The 20,946-nt window shown below is 36.5% G+C and overlaps 1 protein-coding gene across 1 annotated transcript; it reads right to left on the reverse strand.

Annotated features, from left to right (window-relative positions):
* Positions 1–864: 864 nt before the first annotated feature.
* On the reverse strand, positions 865–6,170 carry LOC143546447 (transcription factor MYB3R-4-like). Its single transcript, XM_077038110.1, has 12 exons — positions 5,984–6,170; positions 5,357–5,483; positions 5,219–5,273; positions 5,077–5,134; positions 4,865–4,959; positions 4,625–4,728; positions 4,338–4,466; positions 3,035–4,259; positions 2,703–2,944; positions 2,507–2,615; positions 2,260–2,433; positions 865–1,176 (listed from the first exon to the last, which is right to left on the reverse strand). The coding sequence occupies exons 2-12, from the start codon at positions 5,425–5,427 to the stop codon at positions 1,105–1,107; spliced, it is 2,334 nt and encodes a 777-aa protein (XP_076894225.1). The 5' UTR covers positions 5,428–5,483; positions 5,984–6,170; the 3' UTR covers positions 865–1,104.
* Between the last annotated feature and the right edge of the window lie 14,776 nt (positions 6,171–20,946).

A 20,946-nucleotide genomic window follows, 5' to 3' on the forward strand; every position in this document is an offset into this window, starting at 1 on the left:
ACGTTCACATAAACTACAACTGAATCCCTTAAAAATAAAGGGATTCAAATAATAGTAACAATTATAGAAATGCAAATACTCACGACACATTTTTTTGGTAATGAAGAAATAGAAAAGAAAATTTCAAAATTAATTGGAACAACACATTTCTTCTCCATCTCGATCAACAGTTCATTTCTTAATTTATTTGCCTATTCTCGCTAGGAAAAACAAATACTCACCTACACATTTTTCACTTTGCCCCAACGCGCTCGTTGACTAGACGTAGACACGACATATTAACCAAAGCCCAACTGGACAAAAAGTTTGATAATTAAAAGTTTTCATATCCAAAACCCTTAATGATTACAAAAGGGCAAAATGGAATTTCGAAGCCACATAATTAGCATCCAAGAATTCATATATATATCCATCCCATCCCATTCCATACGTTCATGCGATTACTCTTCATCATTGATAAAGAATTTCCATTTATTCTATTTTTATCTCGTATATTACTATTTCTTTATTTATTATATCATTGTCACAGTTATACCATATGCTATCTCACTTAGTTACTTTTCTTACATAATTTTTATTTATTTATTGCATTTTATGCTTTTACTTTTTAAGATAACACACTATACTTTACATGTATAAACCATGTGCATCACCTGTTTAAACTTAAAAGAAGTCGTACGTTTATGTTCTAATATTAAGCAAAGTTTCAACATTATAGCAATGTGAAATATTATTTTGACCAAGGGATATTCGTGACTCTCTTTGTGGATACTTAGACGGATTTCAGGTGGTGTACAATTAGAGAATTTGTGTCATGATTCACGGGCCGGGCTCAAATACGTAAAAAGAGCTCGGAGGGGGTGGGGATCCCCGATCCCGATATAAGCTTCGCCCATGATCACACAAAATTTGTTTTTATAACATTACCTGATTAATAAATAAAAGTGTTTTAGGTTTCTTCACAAAATGTTGGTGATGAGACAACAAGAATATGAAATAATTTGATTTAAGGTAGAGGTGATCCAAAAATAATAAATGGTGATTTTATATATAATATTATACAAACACATACTAAAGTAACAATCATCATCCTCATATATATGTTTAAGCTTTTGCAGTTTCAGCCCCTTTGCCAGGTGTGCCACATTCACTGAAATCTAGAACCCTTCTCTCTGTCTGCAATAAATACACCATCACATTTACATCATTTCCAAACTATACTTGCTTACCATATACACACACATATACATATTAAATCAACCAGTTTAAGGTTTCATAAACTGGATTTCATGGTTTAGACCAGTTTATTTTTAAATGTTGATACAGTAACGATTTTGAAAAGAAAGTAATGTTTCCAGACACCAAATGAAAACAGTTTGACCTGCCTGGTGGATATGGTGTAAAACGAAGCAAGTTGCTAGTGAGCTACTCAAGATCGCCTGTTAAAAGCTCGAATCAAGCCAAGCTTAAACGAGCTCGAGTCTAAAACTAAGACTGTCTAAAGAATAAGTTCAGACCCGAGCTTCATTTAGCTAGAGCTGGCTTGCAAGCCTAAACGAGTCTATTAATTTATAATCTTTATTTAATATAAGTATTAAATGAATTGTATATATATCATAAGCTTAAACGAGTCAGAAAGGGGTGGCGGCGCAGCTTGTTGCCCGCCTACCTGCTATGTTGATGTAATATCTATGTTTCTATATAATGAGAAGTATTGATATAATACTCATATAAAAGTATTTATATAATAGCTATAACATTTTATTAATATTATAATTTTTATTAAGTATAAAAATTTATTTAATAGCTATTATATTAATATTACAGCTATAAATATAAATATTTATATAATAGCTATTGTATTAATATTAATAACTATAATAAAAAATAATTAAAATATATTATGTTATATATACAATTCATAATCATAAAAATATAATTAAAAATGTATATAAACTAATGAATAATAAACCAGCCAAGCTCGAGTTGTAAAGCTACTTATGAACCGAGCTTGAGGTTTAGAAATAAAAACTCAACACGAGCCAAGCTCGATCTCTCGTACGTAAAACAAGCCGATCTCAAGTTCAGCTCATTTACACCCATACCGGCCGACCCAACCAACTTGGCCAATTTACATTGTAGTTTGCAGCTCGGCCCGAGTTTTCATCAAAACAGGCTGAACCAGACCGCAAACACCCTTAACTAGAACTCATTACCAAAAAGAATCAGGAGTTTATAGCTTCCATAAACCAAACTTACCAATATATTTGCTCCTTTTTCTGCATATCTCTTATTCAATATAGAATCAGGAGTCTCATCTCCCAACACCTCCTGCGCAGTTGCATAAGCGGTAGCAGTATGCTCGCTTAACTGTTTCATCAACCCCAAAGCATCACAACTCCTTTCTCTTGGACTCACAAAGTAACCTATATCCTGCAATTTATGAAACCACAAGACGTCATGCCTACGGTCATCCAAAACCAAATGTATGTATGAGCAACCTTACATCAATAGTTATATCTGTATCAATTCTTGGCCCAGGCAGAAAAGAAAACCACGGCGATTTCCAGGCAGAAGGCGATTCAAAACTTCTTTCCATCGGTGTTTCACCAAACCTAAAATAACACATATCAGCAAAATCATTTTGCATCAAAACTGATAAATAATAATAATAATAATAATAATCGAAATCATCTTCTTACATCCCAAAGGTTTCAACTAATGTATCTATTGCAGCACTATCAACAGTGACTTGTGCTGAAAGAGCAGAAGATGAAACAAGTTCCGTTGGATTATCGCTAAAAGATGATGATGACATGGCAGTGACTTGGCTCTTCTTAAGTCCAGACTTGGGTGTATCTGATTTAGTGGTGAACTTATCAGGAGAAAAGAATGACAGATTATCCATGTTCCGTTCTGTAAGCACTCCAGATGACTGTACCACCTTAACAAGATTGTAAAATAAGATGTTTCACAAAATAAAAAGAATGTAAAAACAAGAAAAGATCAATTTACTGAATTTTGGGGCACTCACTTTCGGTATTACACCGTCCTTTTCTGCTACTTGTGAAGGAGCAGAAACTGGAACCATATTTTCTTTATCATCAAGAAACGATCCAGCATCTTGTTTGTCACTTAATGAAGGTGACTCTTTAATGTTTTTACTGTTTCCATCAAACATAACTTCTAACTGAGAGAAGTTTGTGGCCAAAGTGGAGAAAGAGGGGGCTTGTTCTAGCTTCTTTTCACATCGTTTCTCAGACAAAGGTGAACACAAGTCACGGTTTCTCTTTTTTAATATAGACGGGGTGCACGTGAACGTCTTTGCAGCACTTTTCAGCACAGCCTCGGGGCTGTCGGCTCGTGAAGGCGAGTCCCATAATCTGTACGGGCTAAAAGACGACATCATCATCAGTTTTCTAATACCAAGAGGACTATATTCATCATACTCCTTATCACCTTCACCGCCACCATACGGTACAAGATCACAGCTAAAGAATGGAATATCGAAGCTGGGAAAACGAGGTGGGTCATAAGATAGAACACCTTTTGTATCATCAACTGATGGTGTATGTTGATCTTCATTTACTTGTGGTGCTGAAAAACTACTAAAAACCTCTGTATTATTATTGTTATCAGTAGTAGTAGTGGGGACCACCATCTCGTTAACATCTTGTGTGACAAGTTCTTGCTGAGAGGATTCACCCGGATAACATGAAGTTAGCAGCAAGTCTGAATAATATGATTGTGAGTTTAAAGTAGCATTATCATGAACTTGAACGTCTGTCGATTCATAAACGAGTTCTGAATTTGGACCATTGCACAAATTTTCAAATTCCTCATCAGGAGGCAGATTTGAAGTAGGTTGGATCGTTGTATCAACATCTATACAGTTGAGAAATTCTGAATCCTCACACATATCTAAAGAGGGAATATTTTGCAAGTCGTTTTGCCAACACTCATTATTATTATTATGTGAGAAGGAAGAACTTTCGGGTGGTTGTGTTTCGTTTTGGTATACCACTATTGCATTTGCACCAAAAACCGAACCTTGACTGCATTCAGAGATATCCTCCTTTGGATTGGGAATACTATCATCATCTTGACTGCAAACCCATGATGATGTGGACGCAGTTGATTGGTTCATTTGGGTCATGACACCTTGAGGCTGCGCGGCAGCAACCAAACCGGATGCAATGTATGTGTCCAGTTTCTTCTTAACTGAACTGTTCCAATGATTTTTAATAGCATTGTCCGACCTGATTCAATAATAATTAATACTATATAAAAGCGTTTGTGTCATATCTTTTGCAACATTTATATAGAACTAAGCATACCGGCCAGGTAAGAATTTGGTCAACTCTGCCCGCTTATTCCCATAAACTTGATGAGCATGAATCAATGCTATTTCCTCTTCTTGACTCCATGCCTCCTTGTTTATGTTGGGATTTAGATGATTATGCCACCTGTACAAGGTTAAAAATGCTGGTTAGAACTAAGATGAAACTAAAATATAATATAAGAACTAAGAAGACATCAGTCTTGCATATCTAACAGGTGTAAACAAAAAGATTAATGATTTTCAATTGCAAACAGCAACAAAAAATAAATAAATAAATCTTACCTTTCCCGACACTGCTTTCCAATGCGACCAGGTAGGTGTTGGGCGATGGTGGACCATTTTTTCGCTCCGTATTGCTCGACTAAACGAACTATTACTTCATCTTCCTGAGTATATATGATATGGAAAGTCAAGATGAGTGATGTTACATCATGTTTCTTTCTTATCAGTTTTGAAAGAAACAAATTTCAAATATGTTAACGGTCATCACTGTTGGTAGATAAACAGAAAGTTATGACTAACCTCTTTTGACCATGGACCTTTAACAAGCTCGGGGTTCAAAACTTTCTGCCACCGATGCAAGCACTGAACATCAGTTCGATCCTTGAAACACTCAGCTGAACATGTCACGATGTAAGGATTAGAAAACTATATTCTCTATAGTACTCGTCAAACACAAGTTATCTTAACATCCTAAGTTAAGATGAGTATAACAATAAGTGAAGAAAAGTTACCTATTTTTTTCCAGTTTTTGCCATTGAACTGCTGAACAGCTTTACATAACATTTCATCCTACAAGTGAAGAAACGTTGCAGCAATTTATATATAATTTCCTCCAAACATATATAACATAAACAGCAACAAGTTTACACATACCTCTTCTGCGGACCACTGCCCCTTCGTCGAACGCCTTGTGGGCCCACTTGTCCTCCTATAAACAGTAACATACTTGTTCAATCCAGCACACCACACACACACACACACAAGTTCATCATAATTTAACATCACGCATACCCGTTCATAGATCGCATTTTCTCAAGTCCTTTGTTGAGGCCGCCGTTAGAAGAACAACCCGTCATCTCCATATAGCTGACCTCACTTTCACATATCCAGTAATAAAAAACTGCCTGAACACCAAATTCTAGTAGGCAAAACAAAACCCTAATTAGCTTTCAAACATGATAAATCGCACGTTTCACTCGATTAACTTAAATTTGCAGCAAACAGATCCCAATTCAACTAATTAAACTCTAACCAGCAAAGCCCTAATACTCACCGAACAAAAAACGAACATATCAGTCGTTTTGGTATCTGGGTTCTGACTAAATCGAGTAATTTGATCCTCAAAACCCTAACTAGCTTTTGAAAACGATAAACTACACAAAAATAAAACAGACTCAGGAGCCATATCACTCGATTAACTTAAATTTACAGCAAACGAATCCCAATTCAACTGATTAAACTCTAATTAGCAAAACCCTAATAATCAGCCAACACAAAAACCCAAATTTGTGACGCTTCAAGCAATCAATCAAACATAGCATTGGTTTTGGCATCTGGGTTTTGATTGAATCGAGTAATTTGATCCTGAAAACCCTAAAAAAAGGAATTTGAAAAGGGCAAAAGAGGGTAAGAGCTTACAAGCGGGATGGAAGATCCTTGGAATAAGAAACAAGTGAAGCTGTGATAGATCTGCGATCAGACACACGATAGCAGTGAAGAGAGAGAGAAGAAGAAGACGATGAGGAGAGAGAGCAAACGGTCTGATAGAAATTCAAAAATAAGTAGAGGGGGCAACTTAGACTTTAAAACCAAACCAACATTATTATTATTATTATTATTAATTCACTCATTGAAAATTGGTCGTATTTTCATCCTCTTACTTTTTCTTTCTTTTCAAAATACCTTTTTTTTTATTCTTTTTATTTCGTATTCATATTTCTCTCTTTAAGAAAATAATGTTAAAAAATATATATTATTTGGGATTTAGTATTATACTGTTACCAAGTTTAAAGATGATCTTGGATTTATATTTCCTTTATTATAAATATATTCATATTACACTTTTAGGGTTTAAATCAAATACAAATGTAATTAACGTAATAATTAAGTAGAGTAATTATATAATTACTCTATGATAATTACTCTATGATGTAATCACAAAATTACTCTACTTGTATATATAATTACTCTACTTGATTCTCACGTTTAGCACTTTAATTTCATTTGTACGTTAACATTTCCCATACTTTTATGTATATATTGTTGATTAATAGTTTTCATTATTTTACATGGTATCTTGTAAGTCCAATATTAAAACGGTTATCGTCTTCAACCTTGTACTCATGGAGATTCCGTCCAAGTTCCTCTTCTCATGCTGTTAAAATTCGGTTCCTCTCATCCTAAGTTGCATTCAAAATGGAAGCTCATTCCAGGGCCTAGGGGATTGCCCCGAGGGCATTCCAATACCCAATTCGGTATCATCTTAGCAATGATAAATATACAAATAAATATGAGCGTATAAGTTGTAATTTAGAGAGATTTTGGCGGAGAAAAATCCCTAATGGGATGGCTTATTACTGGGTTGATTTGAAGTGGGCTCATTGAGTGTGTTTATCATGTTAGGTGTAACATTCGTCATTTCGGTTTAACTCGTATTTGTATTTGTATTGGAAACTCGACCCATTTCGGTCTTTTCGGATCCTTCGTTATTAAAAAAATATTGGGTTTTATGTTTCATTTATGTTATACAATTGTTAGATCAAGAAAACACCATTTTTGGTACCTTAAAACACCCTTTTATGGCTAAAAACGACTTAAAACGAACTTCAGGGGCCTAAATCGCCAAACAACCAAAGTTGGAAACCAACCCCACGACAATGAGCGCCGCGTCGCGCGTCCATGAGGGTTGTGGTGGTCGCGCAGCACTTTTCTATACCTGCAGATTGCACCTGCTCGTTTTTGTTTGTTTTGCACTTTGTTTGACCATTTAAACAAATCAAAATGCATGCATTTCTCTTGATAGCGACATTATGGATAACCCTTACTTTTTCCTCTATAAAAACAAGGCCAATGCATCCATTTTAGGTTGCCCATTCACATCATAAATCTCTCCATCTAAGTTCTAAGATTCATCTTTCAAACTCTTTATAGTTTGACTTCTCAAGGTCAAACTAAAGCTAATCTTTGTTTCTAACTAATTCTTGTTAATTAAAGCTTGTTATTATAGTTTGTTTAAAATATATTCCCCTTGTTTCCTTGGCTTTCCCTTCTCCGACCATGGTTGGATTAGGTGTTATTGCTATTATAACAAGGCTACATGGAGGGCTATTATAGTCCCTGTTAACACTTTAATTCGTTTAAGCTTATTAAATTCGTTTAAATTATATACCCCTTGTTTCCTTGGCTTCCCCTTCTCCGACCATGGTTGGATTAGGTGTATTGCTATTATAAGGCAAGGCTACATGGAGGACTATTATAGTCCTTGTTAACACTTTAATTTATTTAAGCTTATTAATGTTGTTTAGTTTCTAATTATTTTAGTTTCCAAACCATATTAATGAGTTCTATGGTATTGGGTATGTGGAAACCATCCTCGGTTTCATTCCGAGTCAAGGACCAAACCAAAATCGAACTCTTATTTAAAAACTATATTATTAACATGTTGTATGTAAGACTTGAATATTATCATTTCTAAGTTTATTCTAATACGTTCTATGGTATTGGGTATGTGGTAACCGTCATCGGTCTTATTCCGAGTCAAGGACCGAACTAAACCGAGTTCACTCGCTTAAGACACACTAGTGTGTTTTGGACCACCGAATCTCATATTTTTTTTCCTTAAAACTATATTTAATTATTTTCTTAAAATACTTGGTATGTAGGATCCAACTTGATCTTATAACAAGCTTGGACCAACAAATTCAAACACTCTCTTAACAGAAGTTGAGGTTCTTCTTAATAGAACTACATACTTGGTTAAGTTTCTTTTGAATTCATTGAGTTATCTCATAACATTTATCACTTTGAAATCTCGGCTTCGGACTTGGTCAATTATCAAGATCGAACCGACAAATCCAAACACTCGTAAAATCTCGTTTTGATATCTAATTAACAAAGGGTCTTGCAATATCGCAATTATACCAAAATATTTACTTAACAAAGGTTAAGTAAAACTAACGAATAGAACATCGAGACCCGATTTCGAGTAAACTTACTTTTAATAAACCCTTACTTTAATTTCTTATGTATTTACACTTTAACCCTCAAACTTTAATTATTTATCTTACTTGGCATGTTATTCTACTTTAAAGCTTTTATGACCATCTATTAACTCAAGACTCTTTTAATCTAGGTCTTTCTCGTTGAACTTACCTTTCCGTTTTATCGCAAACTAATCCTTCAAGTTACTTATTTCATGTGAGTACATTTCATCCCCCGTTTTTTTTATACTTTGGGGGTAACATGCATACCTATTCAAAACAAGAATGATTTAATATACTAGATCCTCAAACCACAAACTCTAAGGTGTATGATACTTAGAATAATTTCCCTATTGTGAGTTATATGCTTCATATGCTTTACGTGCACGAGTGTTTATTTTGATGTTGTTGTTGAGCCTCAATAATTATGATCATACGCACCCCTAACTATTTTAGCCTTGTGCTAGTAGAATAGGGTCTCATTATCCGAGTATTGTTACCAATTAGAAAGGATCCTCATTTATTTATGAATTATATACCGCAATTGTTGCTTTTATTTATAGTTTCATATACGAGTTGTGGATTTTGCCTCGTATTATATATACTCAAAACTATAAAATTGCTCACCAACATTCGTGTTGAAAAATTATATTTTATGCATTGTTACAGGTTTTTTATTGGTTTTGTGGAGTTTGAAGACGCTATTTTATTTTGAGACCGTTTAGGTTATTAGAAGAATGAACAATTTGATTCTCGTATTTGGTGCTATTTTGTATGAACAAGTTGTGTTAATTTTGATGGTAAAATGAAATGAATGAGTTGTTTAAATATTGTCACTTTAATAGTGCCTTGTGTTCTTGAGCAATCCGTTGCACCTCAGCATGTTCTGCCGCCTTTGGTCGGGGTGTGACATTAGGCTTGTGATCTAACTTGGAGTGCATTTCAACAATATCATATTCTAAGGGTCTGTTTGGTACGAGGTAATGGATTGAATGAGGGAATAGAATGAATCATTATCATTCCAATAAAATGTTTGGTTACCAAATGGGAATTGAAAGAATCATTACGTAACAATGGCCCATTCTGTTTGGTATTCCTACATACTAAACTCTATCTTAGGCTTCTTACCTTCTTTCCTTTCCTCTCATTCTCTTCCTGCCTTGGGGAGTTTATACACACAACAATATGCTGATCTTATTTCGGTCGTCGCCTCCACTTCGTTCCCCATACCAACTATTATTCTTGGGATTATTCACACAACCGACATCTCCATCTACAAACCTACACAATTATTGTAGGACATGGGTCACATTTTATTTAACAAAAAAAAAAATAAACGCTAATGATACTCTCGTTAGTAATGAGAAATATTCTAGTACGATACCGTTTACAAAACTGAATAAATACAAAATTTTTATATTCAAAAATGATTTGATCCAAAGTCTTTAGCGGGTAGTTTAACAAGTCTTCATGTAGTATCATTGTCTTGTGTCTTCATCACATTTGGTCTTCGACTAAGCACCTTGACTACAAAATAAAAACAAACAAAATGTTGATGGTTGTGTCTAAGGCACGTTTTCAACACGCTTCCCTTAAAACAGATTTCACGCCTCTACATAAGTCAACGCTCTTGTCTCCCAGGGTACAACAGCCGAAGCAGTTTGTACTGCCGGAGATGTCCACAAGCCCGAGGTTACATTAGCTATGTCGGTGTTCTTGAAAAGGAATAGGTTAGAACAAGGTGGTGAAGGAATCAAGTAGAGAGTACTCCTCTCTAACCATATAGATCTTTGAGTGAACACAATTCAAGTTATTTTCAAATGAGGCACAAAGACTACTAATATACTCAAGAGTTGAAAGAAAATCAAGTGTCTCACTTAATTAGTAACTTAATGTAATAATAAAAACTTAATGTAACTTAATGTCATCAAGCTACTCTACTCAAGTGTTTCACCAAACCAAGAGTTTTATATAATTTTTACAATAAATTAATTTTCATTCACCACTTCTAATTTTCCACAATCCCCCAAATGAATGGAGATTGATCAAAACACACACAAGATATTCAATGGAACCTTAACAGTTGAGTATTGCAGGATAGGTAGGTGTTAGCTTTGAACCTTCCTTTATGAACTATATTTGGTCTCCTAGCAGTTAGTAGAAACGATGTCCTTGAACAAACCCCCATTTGTGTAGATGACAATACACTTCACACAATACTTTCCCTAGCCGAGAACATCCCCTCATTATCGTGTCCATTATGGTCCTGGAACATGTTGGTGCATGTTTTGTAACAGATGATCTTTTGTGTTTGTTAGAATTGAGAGCAACGGTCAAGGGGGAGTCTGTTAGTGCATTTTGTGACCGTCGCTATGCAATTCCGACTAGTTGGGATGAAGTTGTGGAGGGAGCCAACTTCACGTGTTGGTGAAGTTAGGAACAACTTCACCTGTTGGTGAAGTTAGGAATAACTTCACCTTGAGGCCCAAGCCCAAGCCCGTGAAGATACTTATCTATATATATGTGTGTTATGTTTAGGGTTGAAGGTTACTTGTTCAGTTGAATAAAAAAAGAGAGAGTATTTAGTGTTCAGTTAAATTGTTTAGAGAGAGTAAGAGAGAGGGCGAGTCTAGTGGGCTGACCCGAGGTAGAGCTCACCTCGGGTCGGCCGTCATTTGTTTTTCGTATTCGGTATGTAATGTGTTATGATTATTATATAAAGGATAAGCAGATTCGTTTTATCCCATTCATGTATTTGTTCATGTATTCGGTATGTATTGTGTTCTTCGTCTATAACATCGTAAACGAGTCTAGGAGGATTCCGCACTCCTAGACATCGTGCGGATCTCGTATCGATCAGCGACGCCCCCGGGGGGGGACTTACAAGTGGTATCAGAGCCTTAGACTTTTATGCTATGGTTCAAGATCTGCGTTTTGGTGTTTTTGGAACGTTTCAGATCGATTTTTGGTCAGAACAGCCATCAACGGCGAAGTTGTCGCTAAAATTTTTGGGTTTTGGCGAAGTTGACTTTTTTGGCGAAGTTGACTTTTTGGCGAAGTTGACTTTTTGACGAAGTTAAAAAAAAATTGTTTGGAGTTTTCGTCTGAATGGTCAGGTTTACACGATTATTGTGAGACCGAAAATGTTGTTCCAACAAAGAGAGACAATTGGTATCTCTTGGTCTTACGTGTGAACAAATACGGGTCAACTATGGATATGTAGTTGAAGTTGCGAATGGGATATTGATTGAAACTGGATATTGACAATATCTGGTTATTTGGGTGTTTTTGGGCCAAGAAATAATTGTTGTTCGAGGTTGACCAACTGAAGAAAGTCAAATTTTGTTCGGGTTTTCGTCATTACTGGATCGCGATCAAAGCATATTATTTGTGTTAATTTCAAGGAGTTCGAGAATTGAATCCTGAAAACATGGGATACGTGCATCCGGGATGCTTATTTATTAAGATGAAAATCTTTGAACAAGTTGGATTTAATCGGGAATTAAATTGTTTAAGCTGTCAACCTGAAAATGTGGGATACGAGTATCTGGGATACTTATTTATTAGAGGTGAGCTACTTAAATAAATTCATTCTCGGAAATAATAAGAAAGTCATTTGATCGTTATCCCTGGTAATTGAAGATGCTTCGGCTTTATCGGAAAACCCGTTATATATTTATGGTCATGTGTGTTAGATTCTGTCAAGGTGGTTTTGTGATGAAACTGACCACTTGCTGTTGAGTAGTTGAAGATTGAACCTTATCTTACTAACCGAATGGTTGAGATGATCGATTAGGCACGAGGATGCAGGTCAAAGATCTCGATCGATATAGTTCGGAGGGGCTTACACTGAAGTGGAGATCTGATATGGAAGACGCCGGGTGATTGGTAGATTTGTGAAGCTACAAGACAGTTTCAGACATGGCTGGTTGAAGATAGGATTGATGTTGCATGTATAGGTAAAGTTCAACCTTGAAGATCACTGTGCAATGTCTGAAGATCGGGTCCTACCAGAAGATGAAAACATAAGATCATCAGTTAAGGGGGAGTCTGTTGGTGCATGTTTTGTAACAGATGATCTTTTGTGTTTGTTAGAATTGAGAGCAACGGTCAAGGGGGAGTCTGTTGGTGCATTTTATGACCGTCGTTATGCAATTTTGACTAGTTGGGGTGAAGTTGTGGAGTGAGCTAACTTCACGTGTTGGTGAAGTTAAAACAACTTCACGTGTTGGTGAAGTTAGGAACAACTTCACCTGTTGGTGAAGTTAGGAATAACTTCACCTTGAGGCCCACGCCCAGGCCCGCGAAGATACTTATCTATATATATGTGTGTTATGTTTAGGGTTGGAGGTTACTCGTTCAGTTGAATAGAAAAAGAGAGAGTATTTAGTGTTCTGTTAAATTGTTTAGAGAGAGAGGGCGAGTATAGTGGGCAGACCCGAGGTAGAGCTCACCTCGGGCCGGCCGTCATTTGTTTTTCGTGTTCGGTATGTAAGGTGTTATGATTATTATATAAAGGATCTGCAGATTCGTTTTATCCCATTCGTGTATTTGTTTGTGTGTAATCGTGTTCTTCGTCTATAACATCGTAAACGAGTCTAGGAGGATTCCGCACTCCTAGACATCGTGCGGATCTCGTATCGATCAGCGACGCCCCAGGGGGACTTACAGAACACTAGCCTTGTTCTGTGAAAGCTCTAGAAATTGTGCACCCCACAATTTCATTCGAAGGGACCTCACTTCTCTTTCACATAGGTGATTATCCATAAATCATTAAAAGCATTAAGGTTATGATGAGTTACACAAATCATTAACCATACGTTATGCTTATCCTCCCAACATGTCACTGTTATTATAGGAATGGACTATGAAGTAATTAAACTCTCTTTATAATTTAGGAGGATATATATAATATATATTAGCTTATATCTCAACTTATACATCGGCTATGCCTCCTCAGTGACCACCCTTAGATATATAATTAGGTTGTTCTATTGAACTTAGATCTTGGGATCTCCAGTCAACTAAATTAGGTTTTCCTTCATATATCCTTTTTCATGGGCTTTAGTCTCATTCCACAACTTCATATTTCATCAACCCTTAGGTTGTTGGATCCAAAAATATTATCTATGACTTTGTCAAGTCAATATTAGATAATTGCAATTAAGATGAGTTGTTATGACGTGTTCTGAACTTGTAAGTTAATATTGCCTATTGTTATCTTCTAAGACTATAACCTCGAGACTCGCCCGAATCTAGTTATAATAATTGTCTTTTTGAAAAACACAATTCTAATTCTAAGGCAAATACGTCTCTATTATACCTCTAGTATGCCACATCATACATCTAGCAAGATTATGATTTTAACCATTTAGTATCTGAATGTAATCACTAGATTAGATCGTTATGACCATTGTGTAGTCAACGAGGTTACATGTTTGCAATGTTAGATAATAATCCTTATTGGTAAACCTTCCAAGTTCAAATGCAAGACACCCCCCCATTTAAGTGTTATTGGATAACAACATCCAACTTCCGGATAGGGTAATGAAATGTTCTTCCTTTCTACGCAATCTGAGAAATCATCTCAATGACAATTTCTATATACCCTTTTTAAATGGCTTCCCCCATATTTCTTGCATTTTGATATAGTTTGCTTAAAAATAGTTATGACCACAAATTGACACTCATGATTTAAACAAAACCTTGTCTTTGTATCAGTGAGTTCATCGATGCTTACTCATAAAGCAACACATGCCTTGGTGTAATCTTTCACCACTTGCTAGCTTTTAAGCTAAACTTGTCATAAGATTGTTATGAAACCATCTCAAATCTAGAAGGTTTAAAAATCACCATCTTGGGCATACCTAGAAAGTTGAGGTCTTCTTACGATCCTCATAAATTATATCATTTCCTTAGATTGAATGAAAACCATTTTTAAATTTGTGTATACACAAATTCATTATTGTGTTGTGCATGTTTCGTGTTAATTAGTCTTCGCAAAACACCATAATTAACAAGTACTAGTCTAGCATGCTTTAGACTACAATAATTTAGCATGTGAACAGAAGATGCATTATTCTGATTCTTCACAGCTATTATAATCTCACTTTGAAACGTTCAACCCAAAGTTTTAGACAAAATTATGAGACTTATTAACAATCTCCAAAACTTAGTATTTAAGAGAATCTCACAAGTTATTGTATGTAGCGCATACATAACTTTATCATTCGTTTAAGGAATATAACTTATTTTTCTTTGATCTCCAAGGCTTCATAAATGACTTATATGGACTTTGAACATAAATCTTAATCCAAATCATTTTTAATGAATACATTCATCATGATTAATGTTACTCATCTACAATCACTATTATGTTGAGATTAAGTCAACTAGATTGACATTCAAACTCTTGAATTCACACTAGCATTGTCACACCCCGACCAAAGGCGGCGGAACATGCCGGGGTGCAACGATTGCTCATAAGCGCATGACACTATTTAAAGCGACAATATTTAACAAACTCATTTCATTTCACATCATCGAAAATGTCACATAACCAAATATTCATAACTCAAATACAACAAAATATAGCAAATCAAATATTGTTCAGTTTTGCTAATATCCTAACGGTATTTGTGACGTTTTCTTCACCGAACTCCATAATCAACCTAGATGCAAACCTGTAACATTTCATAAAATAAAGTTTATCAACACAAAGGTTGGTGAGCAATTCATAAGTTTGAACAATAGATATATAGTATGAAAAGCCACAAAACTAGTATACAAAACCATAAATAATAGCTATAAACTTGGATAAATAGTTATCGCTAACAAGTTAGCGACACCCAACTATAAAGGGTTGCCAAATAGTTTAGGATTTTATAGTTATCGTTAATTGCATTACGTTAACGACACCTTGCCATTAGGGGTTGCCAAATGGTCTAGGATTTATAGTTCCACCATCCAAAAGCGATAAACACATAGTCAAATAAGCATAGAACACCAAATCAAGAAATTATTCAAGTAAGGTATACAACAACGTTTGTGGTTTAAGACCCAAGTATAAAACATTTAGTTTAGATAAGTTGAAATGTCACCCCCAAAATAAAAGATAGAAAACGGGGTATGAAGTTACTCACATTCAAGTAATAAACTTGAAAGATTGATTATTTGGAGATTTGCCGGAACGACGAGTTTAACGTATGAAGCCTAAATAAAAGAAAGTCTTGGATTTAGAAAGGTTGTCTTGAAGATCTTTAAATAAAATAATTGTTGCAAAAACTAATCAATTAAAGTTCAAGGTTTAAAATGTAACTATTTAAGAATTTATAATAATAATCCTTTTAAAAAATGTAAGTTTGCTCAAAACCGGGTTAAAGTATCTAACCTTAATATTTACTTAACCAATGTTAAGTAATAAGGTGGGGAAAATGCTAAAATGCAAGTTCCATTAGGCTAAAGATACTAAAACGGGTTTTTAACGAGTGTTCGGGTTGTCGGTTCGGGTCTTGACAAATGGTCAAACCCAAAGTCAACTTTCCAAAATATTAATTGTTATGAGATAACTCATTAAAACATACTAACACTTAACCAAGTATGTAGATCTATTGTTTAGAACTAACAACGCACGTTAAGCGAGTGTTCGGTTTTGTCGGTCCAAGCTATGTTATGAGATCAAGTTGGATCCAACTATTCCAAGTACTTAAGAAAATAATTAAAATCAGTTTGTAAACTATTTTTTTAAAGAAATATACAAGTCTTGATAACTAAAAACACACTTGTGTGTCTTAAGCGAGTAAAAGTCGGTATAGTTCGGTCTCCATCTCACAAATAGTTCATAGATGGTTTCTACATGCCCAAATATCATAGAACTTGTATATTGGTTTGTAAATGAAGAAAACTTAAATTTTACAACAAAAAAAGTTAACTACAAGTCTTTTAAGCAAAAGTTTCGGTTTAGTTCGGTTTCCATCTCCCAACGAGTTCATAGATGGATTCCATATGCTTAATATCAAAGAACTTGTAAAAATAATTTTTGAAACTCAAATCTAGCAATAAACATGTTTAAACAACTATTTTAACAAAACTAGTAAACAAAAGTTCGGTTTCCGGTTTGGACTAGTTTCGGTTAAATCGAGGTTAGTCTTATACAAACCCACACCATGGAACTTGTAAATAAGATGAACAAACTAAAGGGTTAGAAGTTAGTCATAAGTGATATGTATAATAAGTTATGTGTGTGTAAATATATATCAAGAACACGAAGTCCTCCATGAAGCCTTGCCTTATGACATTCGAAACTTAACCAACCAAAGTCGGTGAAGTAACAAATAAAGGAAACAAGGGGTGTGTATTATATATATGTTGTACCACCATATTCAAGAGTTAGTAATGTTAGATGAACAAGATAGAATGAAAGACTATAGTTAGTTTGACTTGAGAAGTCAAAACTTCAAGAATACATAAGAAATAACAACCTTGAATCTATGGAGTTTGAGAGAGTTTTTTGGAGATGTAGCAAGAGTAAAATGAAGAAGATGGGTGTGTATATATAGGGAAGGAGTGAAGGGTTGGGTATAAAGATTCTTTTATGGTTTGCATAAAAATGGGTATGTTTAAATGGTCAAACAATGCATAATATAAAAAAATATATATTTTAAATGACAAGATCCAATATTTTATATATTTGAAATGTTCGGGTTACAAACGGGTCGGGTTTACATAACAAAAGTGACCCGAAATTGACGAATGTCACAGTATTCCCTACTTTAGGAAATTTCGTCCCGAAATTAAGATGAAGACGACGATGCAAACAAATGTGGATACTTCTCTTTCATTGTGTCTTCTCGTTCCCAAGTAAACTCCGCGCCACGCCGTGATTCCCAACGAACTTTTACTAACCGAATACGACTACGCTTGGTTTTCTTCTCGTTGCGATCCATAATCTCAACGGGTCGTTCAACCATAATCATAGACTCATCAACATGAACTTCATCGAGGGGTATATGAAGATTACCCTCGGCTAGGCACTTTTTAAGATTCGAAACATGAAATGTCGGATGAACACCGGCAAGTTCTTGCGGTAGTTCAAGTCGATACGCTACTTTCCCAACACGCTCAAGAATTTTAAAAGGACCAACGAAACGAGGAGCTAGTTTACCCTTCTTTCCAAAACGGACTACCCCCTTCCAAGGAGATACTTTTAGAAGGACAAGATCGTCAACATTAAATTCGATCGGTTTTCGCCGTTTGTCGGCGTAACTCTTTTGACGATTTCTAGCGGTTAGGAGATTTTTACGGATTTGATCAATGACGTCGGTGGCTTCTTGGACCATTTCGGGTCCCGTGATTTGAGCTTCACCGATTTCGTTCCAACAAATCGGGGAACGACATTTACGACCGTAAAGAGCTTGAAAAGGAGCCACATCAATGCTAGAGTGGTAGCTATTGTTGTAGGAGAATTCGATGAACGGAAGATGAGAATCCCAATTCCCACCGAAATCAAGAACACATGCTCGTAGCATATCCTCGAGTGTTTGGATTGTACGTTCGGATTGACCGTCCGTTTGAGGATGATAAGCGGTGCTAAGATCGAGACGTGTTCCCAAAGCTTCTTGAAGTGAACGCCAAAAATGAGAGGTAAAACGGGCATCGCGGTCGGAGATGATAGACAATGGCAAACCGTGTCGGCACACGATTTCCCGAACATAGATTTGAGCAAGCTGTTCAACAGAATACTTCTCGCGGATCGGAATGAAATGAGCAGATTTGGTTAATCGATCGATGATCACCCAAATGCTATCGTTGCCTTTTTGGGTTTTGGGTAATTTGGTGATAAAGTCCATAGCAATGTCTTCCCATTTCCAAACGGGAATCGGTGGTTGCTCGAGTAGACCAAAAGGTCTTTGATGTTCGGCTATGACTTTCGAGCAAGTAAGACATTTAGATACAAACAACGCTACGTCCTTTTTCATACCCGGCCACCAAAAGGTAGCATGAAGATCGAAGTACATCTTATCCGTACCGGGATGAACGGAATAGTGCGAATTATGAGCTTCGTCGAGAATACAAGTACGAAGGTCATCGCGATCGGGAACCCACAAACGATTGAGAAAATACAAAAGACCATCGGGTTTGGTTTCGAGTTGAAGTTCGGCACCACATGACATTTCGTCATACATGTTACCTTCTTCAACGGAGGTGCGTTGAGCTTGAAAGATACGAATTTGAAGATCGGTTTGAACAATGACGCTTAGAAGCAGAACGGTTTTAATATTAACCTTTCGACTTAGGGCGTTGGCGACAACATTCGCTTTACCGGGGTGGTAGCGAATCTCGCAGTCGTAATCACTAAGTAATTCGGCCCATCGTCGTTGTCTCATGTTGAGATCTTTTTGGTCAAAAATGTGTTGAAGGCTTTTATGATCGGTAAAAACCACACATTTTGTTCCATAAAGGTAATGTCTCCATATTTTGAGAGCGAAAACGACGGCACCAAGTTTGAGATCGTGAGTCGTATAGTTCTTCTCGTTGACCTTAAGTAGCCTTGATGCGTATGCGATGACTTGACCTCGTTGCATGAGAACACAACCAAGTCCTTGATGGGATGCATCACAAAATACAACAAAATCGTCGTTTCCATCGGGAAGAGTTAGAATAGGAGCATTGCAAAGCATGTCCTTGAGAGTACAAAAGGCTTCCTCTTGCTTCGAACCCCAATCGAAGGGTTTTCCCTTATGGGTGAGAGAGGTAAGAGGCAAAGAGATCTTGGAAAAATTCCGAATGAAACGCCGATAATATCCGGCCAAACCGAGGAAGGATCGAATTTCCGTGGGACTCGTTGGAGTTTTCCAATCCTTAACAGTCTCAATTTTAGCGGGATCAACATGAATACCTTTGTCGTTTACGATATGTCCCAAAAATTGAACTTCCTCGAGCCAAAATTCACATTTGGAGAATTTGGCATAGAGTTGTTCGTTTCTAAGGAGCTCGAGAATGGAACGCAAATGATGTTCATGTTCGGCTTTGGATTTAGAGAAGATAAGGATGTCATCAATAAAGACAATAACGAATTTATCAAGGAATGGTTTACAAACGCGGTTCATGAGGTCCATAAACACCGCGGGTGCATTTGTTAACCCGAAGGGCATAACCAAAAATTCGAAATGTCCATATCGAGTACGGAAAGCGGTTTTTGGAATGTCTTCTTCGCGAACACGCAATTGATGATAACCCGATCGAAGATCAATTTTGGAGAAACAAGTTGCGCCTTGAAGTTGGTCGAATAAGTCGTCGATACGTGGCAATGGATAAGGATTTTTAATAGTAAGGTTGTTGAGTTCTCGATAATCGATGCACATACGAAACGAACCATCCTTCTTTTTCACGAAGAGAACAGGAGCGCCCCAAGGAGAAGAGCTTGGACGAATGAAGCCTTTATCGGAAAGTTTTTCGAGTTGGTTTGATAGTTCTTACATTTCCGACGGGGCTAGACGATAAGGAGCCTTGGCCACGGGCATCGCGGCGGGCACAAGATCGATTTGGAATTCAATCGGACGAACGGGAGGAAGACCGGTAACATCATCGGGAAAGACATCAAGGAAATCACGAACAATAGGAATATCTTGGATCTTCCTTTGCATTTTGTCTTTTGTCACCGAGAGAGCTAAAAACGGAACGTACTTTTGGCGTAAGTACTTTTGCGATTGAGCACACGACATGAGATTTAGCCTTCGAGACGTTGTGTTTCCAAAGACCTTAAGAACCTTGCCGTTGACAAGCGGAATGCGAATGAATTTATCAAAACAAACGACTTCGGCATGGTGCAAAGACAACCAATCCATGCCTACTATGACATCGAAGCTACCCATTTGCATCGGGATGAGATCGATGGAGAATTTATGCTTAGAAAGAATAAGAGAGCAATCGCGGACGACGAAATTGATGGTAATAGAATTTACATTGGCGACTTCAACAGAGAACGGTCGGGAAAGCTTAGTTCGAGGCATCGCAAGTTTCGACTCAAATTTCAAAGAAATAAAACTTCTATCGGCACCGATATCAAATAAAATAGAAGCCAAATGATAGTTCACCAAAAACATACCGTTCACAACATCGTTTGCCACTTGAGCTTGATTTGCATTCATCATAAACGCCCGCCCTTGATTACCATGGTTGACTTGATGTGCTTGTTGTGGAGGTGGAGGTGGTGCTTGGATTGTTTGGATGGGTTGGATGAGTGGTGCATTGAGTTGGGGAATTTGGGGTTGGTAAGTTTGAACTTGGTAAGCTTGTGTTTGGTAGTATGGTATGGTTACGGTTTGAGCTTGGTTGGCAAAAGCTAAACGTGGGCAATTTTGGCGGAAATGGTTGGGATCACCACAATTAAAGCAAGCTCGG

The sequence above is a fragment of the Bidens hawaiensis genome, unplaced genomic scaffold (genome assembly GCF_021521415.1).
Source record: "Bidens hawaiensis isolate Kalapana, Puna unplaced genomic scaffold, B.hawaiensis_p1.1 tig00014347_1, whole genome shotgun sequence".
Classification (NCBI taxonomy): Eukaryota; Viridiplantae; Streptophyta; class Magnoliopsida; order Asterales; family Asteraceae; genus Bidens; species Bidens hawaiensis.